The 13,466-nt window shown below is 38.8% G+C and overlaps 1 protein-coding gene across 3 annotated transcripts in view; it reads right to left on the bottom strand.

Annotated features, from left to right (window-relative positions):
- Positions 1 to 13,466, bottom strand: part of EPG5 (ectopic P-granules 5 autophagy tethering factor) — a 124,135-nt gene that overhangs the window by 92,089 nt on the left and 18,580 nt on the right. For all 3 annotated transcript variants that reach the window (XR_011966207.1, XM_072605233.1, XM_072605232.1), the window contains exons 4-7: positions 13,050 to 13,186; positions 11,103 to 11,210; positions 10,118 to 10,191; positions 1,315 to 1,420 (exon numbers count right to left, since the gene is read on the bottom strand). Coding sequence is in view for 2 of the 3 variants with exons in the window: in XM_072605233.1 (XP_072461334.1) it covers positions 1,315 to 1,420; positions 10,118 to 10,191; positions 11,103 to 11,210; positions 13,050 to 13,186 (425 nt within the window). In the remaining variant the exon portion in view is untranslated. The remainder of the gene's footprint in view (positions 1 to 1,314; positions 1,421 to 10,117; positions 10,192 to 11,102; positions 11,211 to 13,049; positions 13,187 to 13,466) is intronic.

Below are 13,466 nucleotides of genomic sequence, written 5' to 3'. Positions count from 1 at the left end.
TTCAGGCAGATGGTTGATTCTACCTATCAGAGGCTGCTTCAGTGATAAACGGCCCAAAATTCTATTGTCTATCAGTTAGAAGAGCTTAAAACAATCTAAACAGGATGCACTTAAATGGCAAATATAGACCAAAATATGAATTTTTATTCAGAAAAATACAAGTCAGTCAGATTGACTTATCTCTTCAAAAGTGTATTCCTAAAGGTAGCAGAAACCAGTACAAAACAGAGATCTAGATAAACATGCCACATCAACTTTAACAAAAATAACAATGAAATTTCACAAATAAATGTTTTAACCAACCAGTCTTGCCTTCCTTTATGTTCCCCCAAAAGGGCTTAGAAACTGAAGCTTCAGAGCCTTCATAGTAAAGTATGGCAAACAGAAAATGACTCTTTTCTCGTCCTCTAATCCATAAGGTTCTTAATGGTTGCCTATCTTTGGGATCAAATTCACTAGGGAGAAATCATTAGAAAAGATGACTATTTCAAAAATTTCATCACCCCACCATATCTTTATAAGACGCATTTTGCATCAGCTTCTGAAAAGCTTGCTTTAAGGCTAACAAGTCAGCTACTAGCACAAACATCCTATGTTCCTGATCATTTAACACCGTCATATTACTTCTACCAAATCTCAAAAGGAAGAACACAAAAAAAGCATGAGAGACGAGTATTTCCCTTTGATTGCTCCTTAAAGTGTCCAATTACAATAACAAAATATATCTCAAAACATTCAGAAATATATAACCACTACTACCATAAATATGAGGGTTGCAACTCTGAGAGGATGACTGCTACCCACTTCATACTTTTCAACTGATTTGAGAGAGATACTACTTTGAAAATTCTTCTCTTCACCTTCCTGGCTAGACAATCCAGAATAAAGTGACTCTAAACACTACTGTTTCTTATCATCTAGATTTTTGTCTTGAGTTTATTAGCCAAGGGCACTAAAAGACTAAGTTTAGACACGGACATACAAACTCCATCACAATGGGGACTGGATGGTAAATTCTCACAAAAAAACAAGAGGAAGACTTTCTTATCTTCCAAATGCAATATCCCATGCTACAGTTTTCATTACAAATTTATAGCTAATCTAAGTAAAACCCTGCCATAATGTGGCTTATTATTACACCAATTTGGATATGCAAATCAAATTCTATTCCCCCAAAGCAAATATTCCTGTGCCATGGTTAACATTTAAGGCAGGAGTCAATCTAGTCCTCCAACACTAAGTTACATTATGTTGAATTTTCAGTCTTTACCCTCCCAAGATTAATAAAAGCAGTATGATTCTCAGAGTAAGTACCTCTTCTCCCCCTTCATCTACTAGTGTCCAGTTCCCAGACTCAGGCCCCGAGGAGGAAGGTTTCCATTCATTTGGCTTCATGTGGCACATAAACTCAGCTCGATTTCTAAAAAAGGTAGAAAAATCACATTAATGTCAGAAGCAATGTTCATGTAAAAAAGCATAAGTTAACTTAGGGCTTTCTTCTCATCCACAGATATAGTCAGATATAGAAGTACTGTTTCAACTCTCTTAAAATAAAGAATAGAAGAAAATTAGAAAAACAAGTAGAATAAAACCTCATTAATTCAAACAGAAGTATAAAAATAATAAGCATATTAGCCTAAAGTAGTAAAAACTCTGAATTACAAAACAGTTTTTAAAGAAAATATAGTTACATTAGCAAAGTTCCTTACATAAGCTTTGATTAAGCATCTACCATGTGACACTAGACTAGAGTTGGGGATTCGAGTCCCAAAATGAAATAAATGCCTACTTGCAAAGAGCTTACATTCTAATGAGGGATACAAACAAGTACAAAGATAAATGGAATTAATACAAATATATACAAAGCAATTAAATACAAGGCAGTTTGAGAAGGCATAAACTAGCAGTGAAGGGGGCTCAAGAATGGCTGCAGCAGAAGGTGATGCTTGAGCTTTGTCTTAGACAGAGGGCTCTCAAGTTTTTGTGAGACAGAGGTGAGGAAGGCATGCATTCCAGGCACAGGACAGCCAAAGCAGAGACCCCAGTATAAGAAGGGATTGTCCTACATGAGGAAGAGAGGAAAAACACAGGAAGAGTGTGAGGCTGGAAACATACATCAGGGCCAACTTGCTAAGGGCTTTAAAAGTTAAACAGAGGAAACAATAACTGAGGAGGGAAGTCACAGTCAGATATAAGTTTAAGGAAAATTCATTTGTGTAAAATGTACTAGAGTGGTGGGGTATAGGGTGTCTTCAGGGAAGACCAGGACCAGTACCAGTATCTTTGGTGTGATGGCTGCCAAACCCTTTTCAGGGCTCTTCCACCTTTGGTGTCCACCTGTTCCACCTAACTCTCACCAATGGCTCTAAGAAGCTACAGCATGCACAGCGGCCACACCCTAGTGAACCATTTCAGCAGACAGGCCAAACCAGGCTGAGGGTAACCAAGGGTTCTCAAACCCATTGGTGAGTTAGGGGGGTGTCTACCCCAAGCATGTGAAGACTTCATTTGGTTGAATGGGCAGATGAGAATAATTTGTTCCAACAGCCATGAATACAGATGAAGCAGGCGATGTGGAGCGCTTTGAGCCTGGTTAGATACAGAAGACGCCAAGGTCATCCACTGCATCCTGAGCCATCACCAATCTTCTTGAATCCATCCTGCCCCTGGATTATGATGACTCTGGAGGAGAGAGTGAGGCTGACAACTTTGTGCAACTCTGCCTCACTTAAATCCAATTTACGCACGAATCAAAAGACATCACCCATACCATTTCACTATTATGCCTCAAAGTCCTGTGGTGATAGACAAGTGATGAAGCAGCAGGTACGGATACACTAGGAGCTGTAGTCACAAAACCCTGCACCCAGGCGGCCCAGGCCATAGGGTCGTTTCTCACTGGAAGCAGCAATGGGACTCGGCAGCCTCCTGGATATCTGAGCAGCCTTTTAAGGATACCACTGCTCACCTCCTGGTGTGAGAAAGGGGGCTAGAAAAGGTGCCCTACACATTACCTGCTTACCCAACCCTGACCTGATTACCATGGCAGGCAGGAAATCCCACCGTGTGGTTGAAACACAAAAAAATGTACGAAAACATCTTCAAAGATGATTCCATTTACCACTGGCACATGGAACGTGCACACACTAATACACAACACAAAATCCAGTAGACCTGAAAGAAGAACTGCTCTTGTTGCAAGACAACTCAACAGTTATCGCATCCAAATAACAGCCCTGAGTGAAACAAGGTTGGCAAAGGAAGGCCAGCTTACTGAGGTTGGAGCTGGATTCACCTTTTTCTGGAGTGGGCACAGTGAAGGGGAACGCCATGAAGCTGGTGTGGGTTTTGCAATCAAAACCAATCTAATCAGCAAGCTGGCATGCCTGCCAAAGGGAGTGAATGACAGGCTCATGACAATGTGACTGCCACTCGCAGGAAAACATCATGCCACCATCATCAGTGTCTATGCTCCCACCATGACAAACTCTGACAAAGTCAAAGAAAAATTTTATGAAGACCTAGAGACCCTTATCGTCAATGTGCCAAAAGAGGACAAGCTTATAATTCTGGGTGACTTTAATGCTAGAGTAGGCTCAGACTACCAGACTTGGCAGGGAGTTCTAGGGAGGAATGGAGTTGGAAACAGCAACAGTAATGGTCATTTACTGCTGAAGACTTGTGCATCACATGACCTCATCACCAACACTGTCTTCTGCTTATCTAAACGCAATAAAACTTCATGGATGCACCCTCACAGGAAACATTGGCATCTAATAGATTATGTGATTGTTTAAGGAGAAGAGATATACAAGATGTGAGAGTGACAAAGGCAATGTGTGCTGCAGAGTGCTGGACTGATTACAGACTTATCCTTTCCAAGCTAAATACTCGCATTCATCAAAAGCACTGACCCCAAGGCAAAATAACTACCAGAAGAATGAATGTCAACAAATTAGAGCTCTTCTCTGAGTGTGAAAAGTTTGCTGCTGACTTGGAGGGAAAGTTGAGTCAACACACAGTTGGCAACAGTGGAGCAGAAAAGGAGTGGACATCGCTCAGAGATTTGGTGTACAGCACTGCATTTGCTCATCTGGGTCAGAATACTCACAAACACCAAGACTGGTTTGATGAAAATGATGGGGAAATTCAGAAGCTGCTAAATCAAAAACGAGAACTCCACAGGATATACCAGCAGGATAGTTCATCCACCTCTAAGAAGGCAGCATTTAATTCCATCAAAAGTAAAGTACAAGCAAAGCTTAGAGATGCAGGATTCCTGGCTCAGTAAGAAGGCAGATGAAATTCAGTTTTGTGCTGATAGTAACAATCCAAAGCGCTTTTATGATTCCCTGAAAGCTATTTATGGACCAAAAACCCATGGTGCATCACAACTACTGAGTGCTGATGGAGCCACATTGATTAGTGATAAGGACATGATCCTAGAGAGATGGGCTGAACACTTCCACAGTGTTCTCAACAGACCATCATCAATCAATGCTGAGGCCACTGACCATTTACCTCAGGCTGAAGTCCTTAGCTAAACTTCCAATTGAAGAAGAGGTTTTGAGGGCCATTAGACTCCTTTCATGTGGCAAAGCACCTGGTGCTGATTCCATTCCAGCTGAGATTTACAAGGTAGCGGGACCATTGCTCATATAAAAGTTGACTGAAATTTTCCAGGTTATATGGCAAGAAGAAATTATCCCCCAGGAGTTCAAGGATGCCTCCGCTGTCCATCTCTACAAGGGTAAAGTGAATAGTTGTCCTGCAACAATCACAGGGGGAATCTCTCTCTCTTAGTCACTGCTGGCAAAATTCTTGCTAGAGTCCTCCTTAATAGGCTTCCTTCACCTGGAAGATGGGCATACACCTGAGAGCCAGTGTGGCTTCAGAAAGGGCCGAGAAACAGTCAATATGGTGTTTGCTGACCGACAACTCCAGGAGAAATGCCAGGAGCACAACAGAGGTCTGTACACAACATCTGTAGATCTGACCAAGGCCTTTGACACTGTTAGTGATTGTGGAAAATTATGTCAAAATTTGGTTGCCCAGAGAAGTTCATCAATATTGTACATCAATTTCATGATAGCATGTTTGCCCGGGTTCTGGATAATGCACAAAGCTCTCGTGCCTTCCCAGTCACCAACAGAGTGAAACACAACTGTGTGCTTGCTCCCATGTTTTTCAGCATGATGTTTTCAGCCATGTTGAAAAATGCTTTCAGTGAGGATGAACATGGCATCAAGGTCAACTACCATAGTGATGGTTAAGTTCTTCAATTTGAAAAGGCTACAAGCCAAGACCAAAGTAGAGGGAGTGTTGGTGCATGATTTTCTGTTTGCAGATGATTGTGCACTCAATGCAGCCTCTGAAGGTGAGATGTAACAAAATATGGATCAATTCTCTGCTGCCTGTGCTAATTTTCGCCTAATAATTAACACCAAAAAAACACAGGTGCTCCATCAGCCACCACCCCATCATCCACATGTGGAACCATCAATTAAAACAAATGGAGAAGTTCTGAATGCTGTGGGTAAGTTCATTTACCTTGGTAGTGTACTTCCCAGGGATGTACACATTGACAATGAGGTTGATGTACACATTGCCAGAGCTAGTTCAGTGTTTGGGAGGCTCCGAAGAAAAGTCTGGGGGAGAAGAGGTATTAGACTGACTACTAAACTGAAGGTCTACAGTGCCATTGTGATGACCTCATTGTGCATTGTTGCATGCCTGTGAAACATGGACTGTCTACCAATGCCATGCCAGGAAACTGAATTGTTTCCATTTGAACTGTCTTAGGAAGATTCTGAGGATCACCTGGCAGAAAAAGGTACCAGACACTGACATCCTTGCTCAAGCTGAACTGCCAAGTATTTAAACTATGCTTCAGAGAATGCAACTCTGATGGGCTGGCCATGTTGTTCGAATGTCAAATGCATGCTTGCCAAAAAGACTATTTTATGGAGAACTTGCATGTGGCAGGCAATCACATGGTGGCCAGAAGAAACAACACAAGGACATTCTCAAGGTCTCTCTCAAGAACTTTGGATTTGACTGTGCAACATGGGAGATACTAGCACAGGACCGCTCAGCATGGCATGCCCACATAAGAAAAGGTGCTGTGCTCTTTGAGCAAAGCAGAATTGAGACAGCACAAAGTAAACTCAGGATGCGCAAATTTGGGATATTCACCCCAAATATTCATACGGACCATCTGTGCCCAACCTGTGGTTGAGCATTCTGAACTCGTATCAGTCTGCTCAGTCGGACACACTGAAATTTCACTTTACAATGGTGATGTCATTCTGATCCTCTTCGAAAAGGACAACAACCAACCAACTAGAGCGGTGATATATTGAAGCAAGGTAATTAGTTAGGAAGCTATTACAGTAATCTAGGCAAGATGTGAAAAAGGCCTGAACTAAGGTGTTAGTTGGGTGAGGGGAGAGAAGGGATTATATGTGAAAGATATCATAAATGTAGAAACAGCAAGATTTAGCAAATGATCAGATAGGGGAGGGAAGGAAGAGTGAGGAGACAAGGATCATAACAAACCCAATGTGCAAGGATGGTGGTGATGGTCAATATGTAACAATATGCATAAGAAATGGGGACCTGAGAGGAAAGATAACGAGTTTAGTTTTAGACTGGTTAAGTTTAAAATGTCTCCAGAACATCCCATTTGAAATGTCCAATAAGGAAATGGCAATGCCAGATTAAAGTTTGGGGAGAAACTAGAGCTAAATCTAAAGGTTTATGAATCATCTACATAGAGGTGATGGTAAAACCCATGGCAGTTGATGTGGTTACCAAGAGAGAGATTGTAAGAGATAAGAAAAGGTGTAAAACAAAACCTTGGGAAATGTCTACAGCTACTGGGACATCATATGGATGATGAATCAGCAAAAGAGAATGAGAATGTGCAGTCAGATGTGTAGGAAGAAAACCAGAAAATAATAGTTATTAAAACCTAGAGAGGAAAGAGGATCGCAAAGCAGATGATGGGACAGTGCCAAATGCAAAAAAATTGTTGCATTAGAAAAAAATAGGAGATTTGTCAATTAAAGAATCATTGGTATTTCCACAGGTATCACACAATGCACATTTTCAGACTTATCTTTGTTTTTCTCTCTCCCTCACAGAATCTACTCACATTCTCTTCAACTTTGCTGATGACTCCAAAACTGACATCTCCAATCCTGCCCTTTATCATATGAGCTCTGATCAAATTTCTCCAATTGCCTACCAAGCATTTCAATTTGGATTGTTTCATAGCAGACTCAAATTTTAAAAATCTACAATCCAAAGTCTTCCTCCAAAATTGGTTTTAGCTCCTGATTTCATTATTAACGGCACCATCATTCTCAGTTACCAAGTATCATAAAACTTTAAACCATCTTTGGCTGAATCTCTAATTCATTTCTTTCTTCACTGATTAAGTTACCAAACTACTTCAATGTTTTGTTCAGAATGGCTCTCCCTCTCTGTTACAGATAAGGCCATTCCAGTTCATACCCCTATCATCTCACATCCAAGTTCATTAGTAGGGCTTTCTAAGTCTAGGTTTTCTCCATTCCAACCTCACTTGCAGACTAGTCTTCTTCAAATAATGCTCTTTACCATGTCACTATCTCTACAAAAGTTTGAAAGGGGAGAGTTATTTCTAGGAATAATTGTGATATAATAAAATGCTTCAATAAAGTTTATTGTAAGGAAGAAGAGATATAAGATGATATAGCTTGTGAAAGGATGTCAGTCAAGTAAAAAATTTTTTTTCAATGAGGAAATGAAAAGAGGAATTCTGAGAATGGTTTATACAGCTAATATATAAAAACATTTTAGAAGGGAAGGAACACAAGCTCCAAAAAGAAATGAGGGGGAACATGATCAAGACAAAAAATAGGAGACTTTGCCTTGACAAGAAGAGATACTTTTTCCTAAGAGATGGAGTGACATGAAAAGGGATTTTAAAGTATACAGTAGAGAAGAAAAAAGTGCTCAAGGCAGAAGCCCTCTATTTTTCTTCTGCTGAGAAAGAAAGAGGAGGTAATGTTGCTTGAGGAAAAGGTTATGAATAGCTGCTATGGAGAATATGTCAATCAAAGTGGAATAAAAAAGATTACCATGCAACAGTAAATACCCAACTGAAATTAAATAACAAATTTGTAGGGAATCCATTTAGCAAAATCATTCATCTTCTTCCAGTGGCATTCAATATAATATAAACATCAGTGGAGAAGGTTGAAGGTAGAGGTAATCCAGGACTGGAATTTGGCAGTGTGACAAGTGAAAGGCCAAAGGGACAAAGAATTCAAAATAAGTAGTGTACAGTTGAACTGGTCAACTATGAGGTCAATAAAGTAAAGAGAAGAAAGTAAGGCCAAAGCACGGAAAGACTAATATTGAAAACAGAGGGAGGGGTAGAGGGAATGGAGGTCATGGTGAAGATGGAGAGTTGATTTAAAGAGAAATGAGGCAGGATGGAACAATAGTCAGTTGTGATCAGAGGGGAAAATTTCAGAGTTTAAAGTCATTAAAACTGTTATAGGTGATGGTGAAATCAAGGTTACAGTCGTCCCTCTACATAAGTAGTATGAAGATAGAGATCATGGAAGTTTTGACGGTTGATAAACTTGTAGGGCAGGATGTTCAAGGGGATATCTGCAGGTATACTGAAGTCCCCACGTATTAGAGCAAGGGTTGAAATAAAAAGGAGATCTATGAGCCAATTAATGAATTCCCTGAAAAGAGAGGGAGAAGGACCTGAAGGTTTGTAGGTGATCACAACAAGAATTTGACCTAAGTGATAAAGATGGATAAAGAGAAATTCAAACACCAATCCTTTGTCACATGGTGCTAACAAAGGGATAGTGTCTACAAGTTACATCAGGAACATGCCTATTCCTCCCCTTGTCCCAGTGTTTTGTGGAATATAAGAAGCACCCATTACTAGAAAAGGTGTCCAGGAATGAAAAGTCTTCTGGGGAGAGCTAGATTTCTATTAGAACATTAAGATAGAAAGAATGTCAAATTAAAAGATAAAGGATAAAAGGATAGAGGGAAGTTTGCAAATGATATACCAGGGACTCCAAGAGGAACAGGGAAATATTGGAAAGCATAGGAGGCTATGGAGTATGGAAGGGTAGGGCAGAGGCATATAGGGATAAAAGTATGGGGAAGGACAGCTGAAAGAGAAGCTATTCCAATTCTAAGGACATCTGACTTTGATCACAAAGATAAGGGTAACAGGAGTTGGGAATATACCCCAGAACAGATAATAAATAACAAGTTAATCAGGACCCTACCTGATCCTCTAGGGCCCTCTGATGGTCAAGGTCTTTATGTAGTTATAAGCCTCTGGTTCTCAAAGGCTTCAGAAAGAGGTAGTTGAGAGCCTCAGCAGTGAAAGCCATCACTTACCTCTGGAAACCCTGTGTCCCACCACCTACATGAAATATTTTGGGACTACTGTAGTCCACACTATTCACTTCATTCCCCAAACTCTGACTGTATTAATTGTGAATACCTTCAGAATTTAACACTTAATGTTCATGCATATGTCCCCAATTAAAATATAAACTACTTGGGGGGAGAAATCATGTCTTAGATTTCTTTTAACCCCCTCACAGTATCTAGCACAATGCTGAACATATCATAGCTACTTATTACATACCTGGTAATCATTTAAAATTCATCTTCTACAATCTTTTTTACACATAGCATCTGTACTCTATGCCAAGCAAACTTACCTAGTCTCGTTTTAAAGTACTTCACATTCCAAATTACCAATCCACCCCACTTTAAACAGTCTAGATTTATAAAAATAAAAAAAAAGGTGATAATTTACTTCAATAAAGGATTATAATAGGAATCTTTAAAATATCAGGCTTCCTTTGTAGAAAAGAAGAAAGTTGGACCTCAAACAGACTAGATTTTCTGAGACCTTAGGTAGGCTAACATGTTACTCAAGTCTAAAAGAAAATCAGAAATGCTAAAGTACTGGAGTTTTCAGAGCTCCTTTGACAGAGCTCCCCTGTATATGGTTGGCTTTTAAAAGACTGTTCAAATGTGGGGCAGTATTTTAAACTGCAATGCAAACCTCTTTCACACTTACTTGACAGGAGACATAAGCAAGGCAAGGGACTGCATAAAGTGAAATACCCCTGATGAATTATTCAACACTTTGATCTGAAATCAGAAAAGAGGGAAAAAGGATTAGAGAAGACCAACAACCTGTATTATTTAATATCAGATCATTAGTATTGTGACCAGGAAAAGGGGAGTTTTTAAAGAAGACTAGCAGGGAGTAGCTAGATGGCCTACATGAAACAAGGCATCCTCCAAAAGTTTTTTGATAACATTTTTGCTCAGCTACATTTAGAATTTAAAAAGAGAGGACAGAATTAGTAATTTAAATCAGAGATTATCAAAGAAACTTTTTTTCAAGCAAGAGTTTCACTTCTTTTCATAAGTGCTACCAAAAACACCCAAAAAAACTTGAAATAGTTTAAAATTTGGCATACTTTTATTTTACTCTCAATCTATCTCTACTGAAAGAGCTAATTAAAAACAAAATGGCCTAACGAGTAGCATCAGAAAGGTAGAAGAAGAAAAGAGCAGGGATAATCCACCAAGTGAATCATCAACTGCTGGCTATATAAGAGTTGACTACACAAATCCATAACCTACCATAAGTAATTAAGCAGCATTGAGTTCATCTCTTTTAAGTCTCACTGTATTTTCCAGAAGGTGGGATGGGATAAAAAAACCTTGAGGTTTTTAAGTTGAGCACTACTGAATAAGGCTCTGCTACGCTTCAATGAACAGGGATTTTGCAGAATTAAATTCCATTAAACTTGTTCCAAGTTAGGAAACCACTGAACTCCAGTAATTCTATTATTTCTACACCTCTACTGAGCTCAAAAAGAAACAGTTCCAGCAGGCTCATAAATAAATTCAGTGTTTTAATTCTTAATTTAACACTTTTCAAGGTGAACTTTTTGCTCTTCTTTCTTATAAGTGCCTGAGAAAAACTTTTACCAGAAAAATATATGAACACTGAATCATTTGCTATGAGGAATTCACCATATCTCATATACCTGAATGAAAGGAACGGCCCATTTACTAACACCAGCAGGACATCGAAGAATATGATTTAAAAGGAACAGATGATCCCCAGGGCATCCAGCTCTTTGTAACACTGATACCTGAACAATAGAAAAGATAAATAATCTAACTATTCAAGACAAGAGAAGAAAACATTTATTATAAGGATGAAGGCTTACTATTAACAGTTGAATCTTATCAAGTCAAGACACTAACAGAAATTACACAATTTAAAATCAGAGAACTTGGCTTAAGACCCCAGCTCTGCTATTTACTGTCTATATAATCTTGGACAACTCACTTCCCTCTCTCTAAGTACCTGTTTTTTCATCCATAAAACAAAAGGGTTCAACTAGAAGATCTGTAAGGGGCCTTCTGGCCTTCAATCCTATGATGATTTGTCATTTAGTACCATATTAAGCAAATGCACATGTATCACTTTACAAAAGATACATGCACCACTTCACATCACTACAATGGAAACTAAACATAAAACAACCTTACTACACTTGGATTTCTACCAATTTAGTTAATGTGGGCCTACAAATCTGAGAGCTTGCATAAAAACATCAAAAGTACTTTCTCTAAATAGTTTCAATTTTGATTGCCTTATGAATACAAATCCCTGAGGTTCCTGACCATATGTGATAGAATGAAAAAATACAAATTAAGAACAGATTAAATATCTAGCCTTTTGTCATTATGAACATGTTGTGTTTGGAAGATAGCCCCAAATACATAAGAAATCTAGTGAAGGCCAAAATATTCTCTTTGGTAGGTGGGAATTACCAAATCTGTTAGTTTTTTTTTAAGTTACTTGACATGCATTTCCTTTCTTCTTTGCATTTTCAAGAAACTAGCATTTGAAAGAGGGGAGGTGAGAGAAAAACATGAAATTTACTCTCATCACATTCCACTAAAGGAAGGAATAAAAAGCACACTCATTTTGGTATGAAAACCTATCCTACAATACAGGAAGGTGGGGGACAAGGGGATAAACAGGGTGGGGGGGGACGATGGAAGGGAGGGCATGGGGAGGAGGGTACAATTTGAGGTCGACACTCACGGGGAGGGACAGGATCAAAAGAGAGAATAGAAGTAATTGGAGGCAGGATAGGATGGAGGGAAATATAGTTAGTCTTATACAACACAACTATTATGGAAGTCATTTGCAAAACTACACAGATTTGGCCTATATTGAACTGCTTGTCTTCCAAAGGGAGGGGGTGCGGACGGAGGGAGGAAAAGAAGTTGGAACTCAAAGTTTTAGGAATAACTGTCAAGTACTGTTCTTGCCGCTAGGAAATAAGAAATACAGGTAAAGGGGTATAGAAAGTTATTTGGCCCAACAGGGCAGAGAGGAATGACGGAGGAGAGAGCGGAGTGGTGATGGGGGCAATTGGAATGCTCAGTGTTTTGGGGTGGGGAGAGGGGACAAGGGGGGAGAAAATTTGGAGCCCAAAAATTCTGTGAAAATGAATGTTAAAAGTGAAATAAATAAATTAATTAAAATTAAAAAAAAAAAAGAAAGAAAAGAAACTAGCATTCGTATCAGTAAGATCACTGGAAGCTAACAGCAAATAATATATTTTTATGAAGTTTTATATTGAGAGGTAATCTATACTTTAAATGGCTTTCTAGACTTAAAATGTGGTAGAGTATTATCCAGTATTAAATTCCTTTCTAAGAAGGCTCAAAGATCAAAGTAACTGAACTCATGAATTTATTAAGAAAAGGCTTTGCCTTAATCAAATAACAAAATACCACTAAATGTTAACAAGGAAGAAAAAGATAATAAGCACTAATACAGTAGAGGGACAGATAATTTATCACAAGTGGACAATGAAGAGAAACTGGACAAAAATAAAAGCAGTGACCTCAGATATTTCAGGAGACGGGGAGGGAGAGGCAAAAAGTATTGCAGGCCATCTATCCCTTACCAATTTCTGCAGCCAAAGAAGAACATCATTGTAGAACTGTGTATCTTCTATAACTCTCCGGGTAAACATAAATAAAACACTAATACACTCCTTCAGGTGACACAAATCAGAGGGAAGACTTTCTGCCTGTTTAGAAACTATAATTAAAAAGAAAAGAATGAATGAATCCTACATAAATGGTTTTTAGTAGCATCCTGAAACTAAATCCTAAAACTTTAAAAAGTCTAAGAAAAAACAATTGTATTTCAAAATATTTTGCATTATTAACATGCTAATTCCAAAACTTTTTATACTCAACAAAAATAGAATAAATCAATTAAAAAATGAACTTTAAAATACTATTCATCAGAACAGATTTTGAAACAAACTTGGGCAGTCATTTTAACATCTCTGGGCCTCAATTTCCTCAGATGGTTG

The sequence above is a fragment of the Notamacropus eugenii genome, chromosome 4 (assembly GCF_028372415.1).
Source record: "Notamacropus eugenii isolate mMacEug1 chromosome 4, mMacEug1.pri_v2, whole genome shotgun sequence".
In the NCBI taxonomy this organism is placed as follows: Eukaryota; Metazoa; Chordata; class Mammalia; order Diprotodontia; family Macropodidae; genus Notamacropus; species Notamacropus eugenii.
This window is presented reverse-complemented; position numbering and strand designations above follow the sequence as displayed.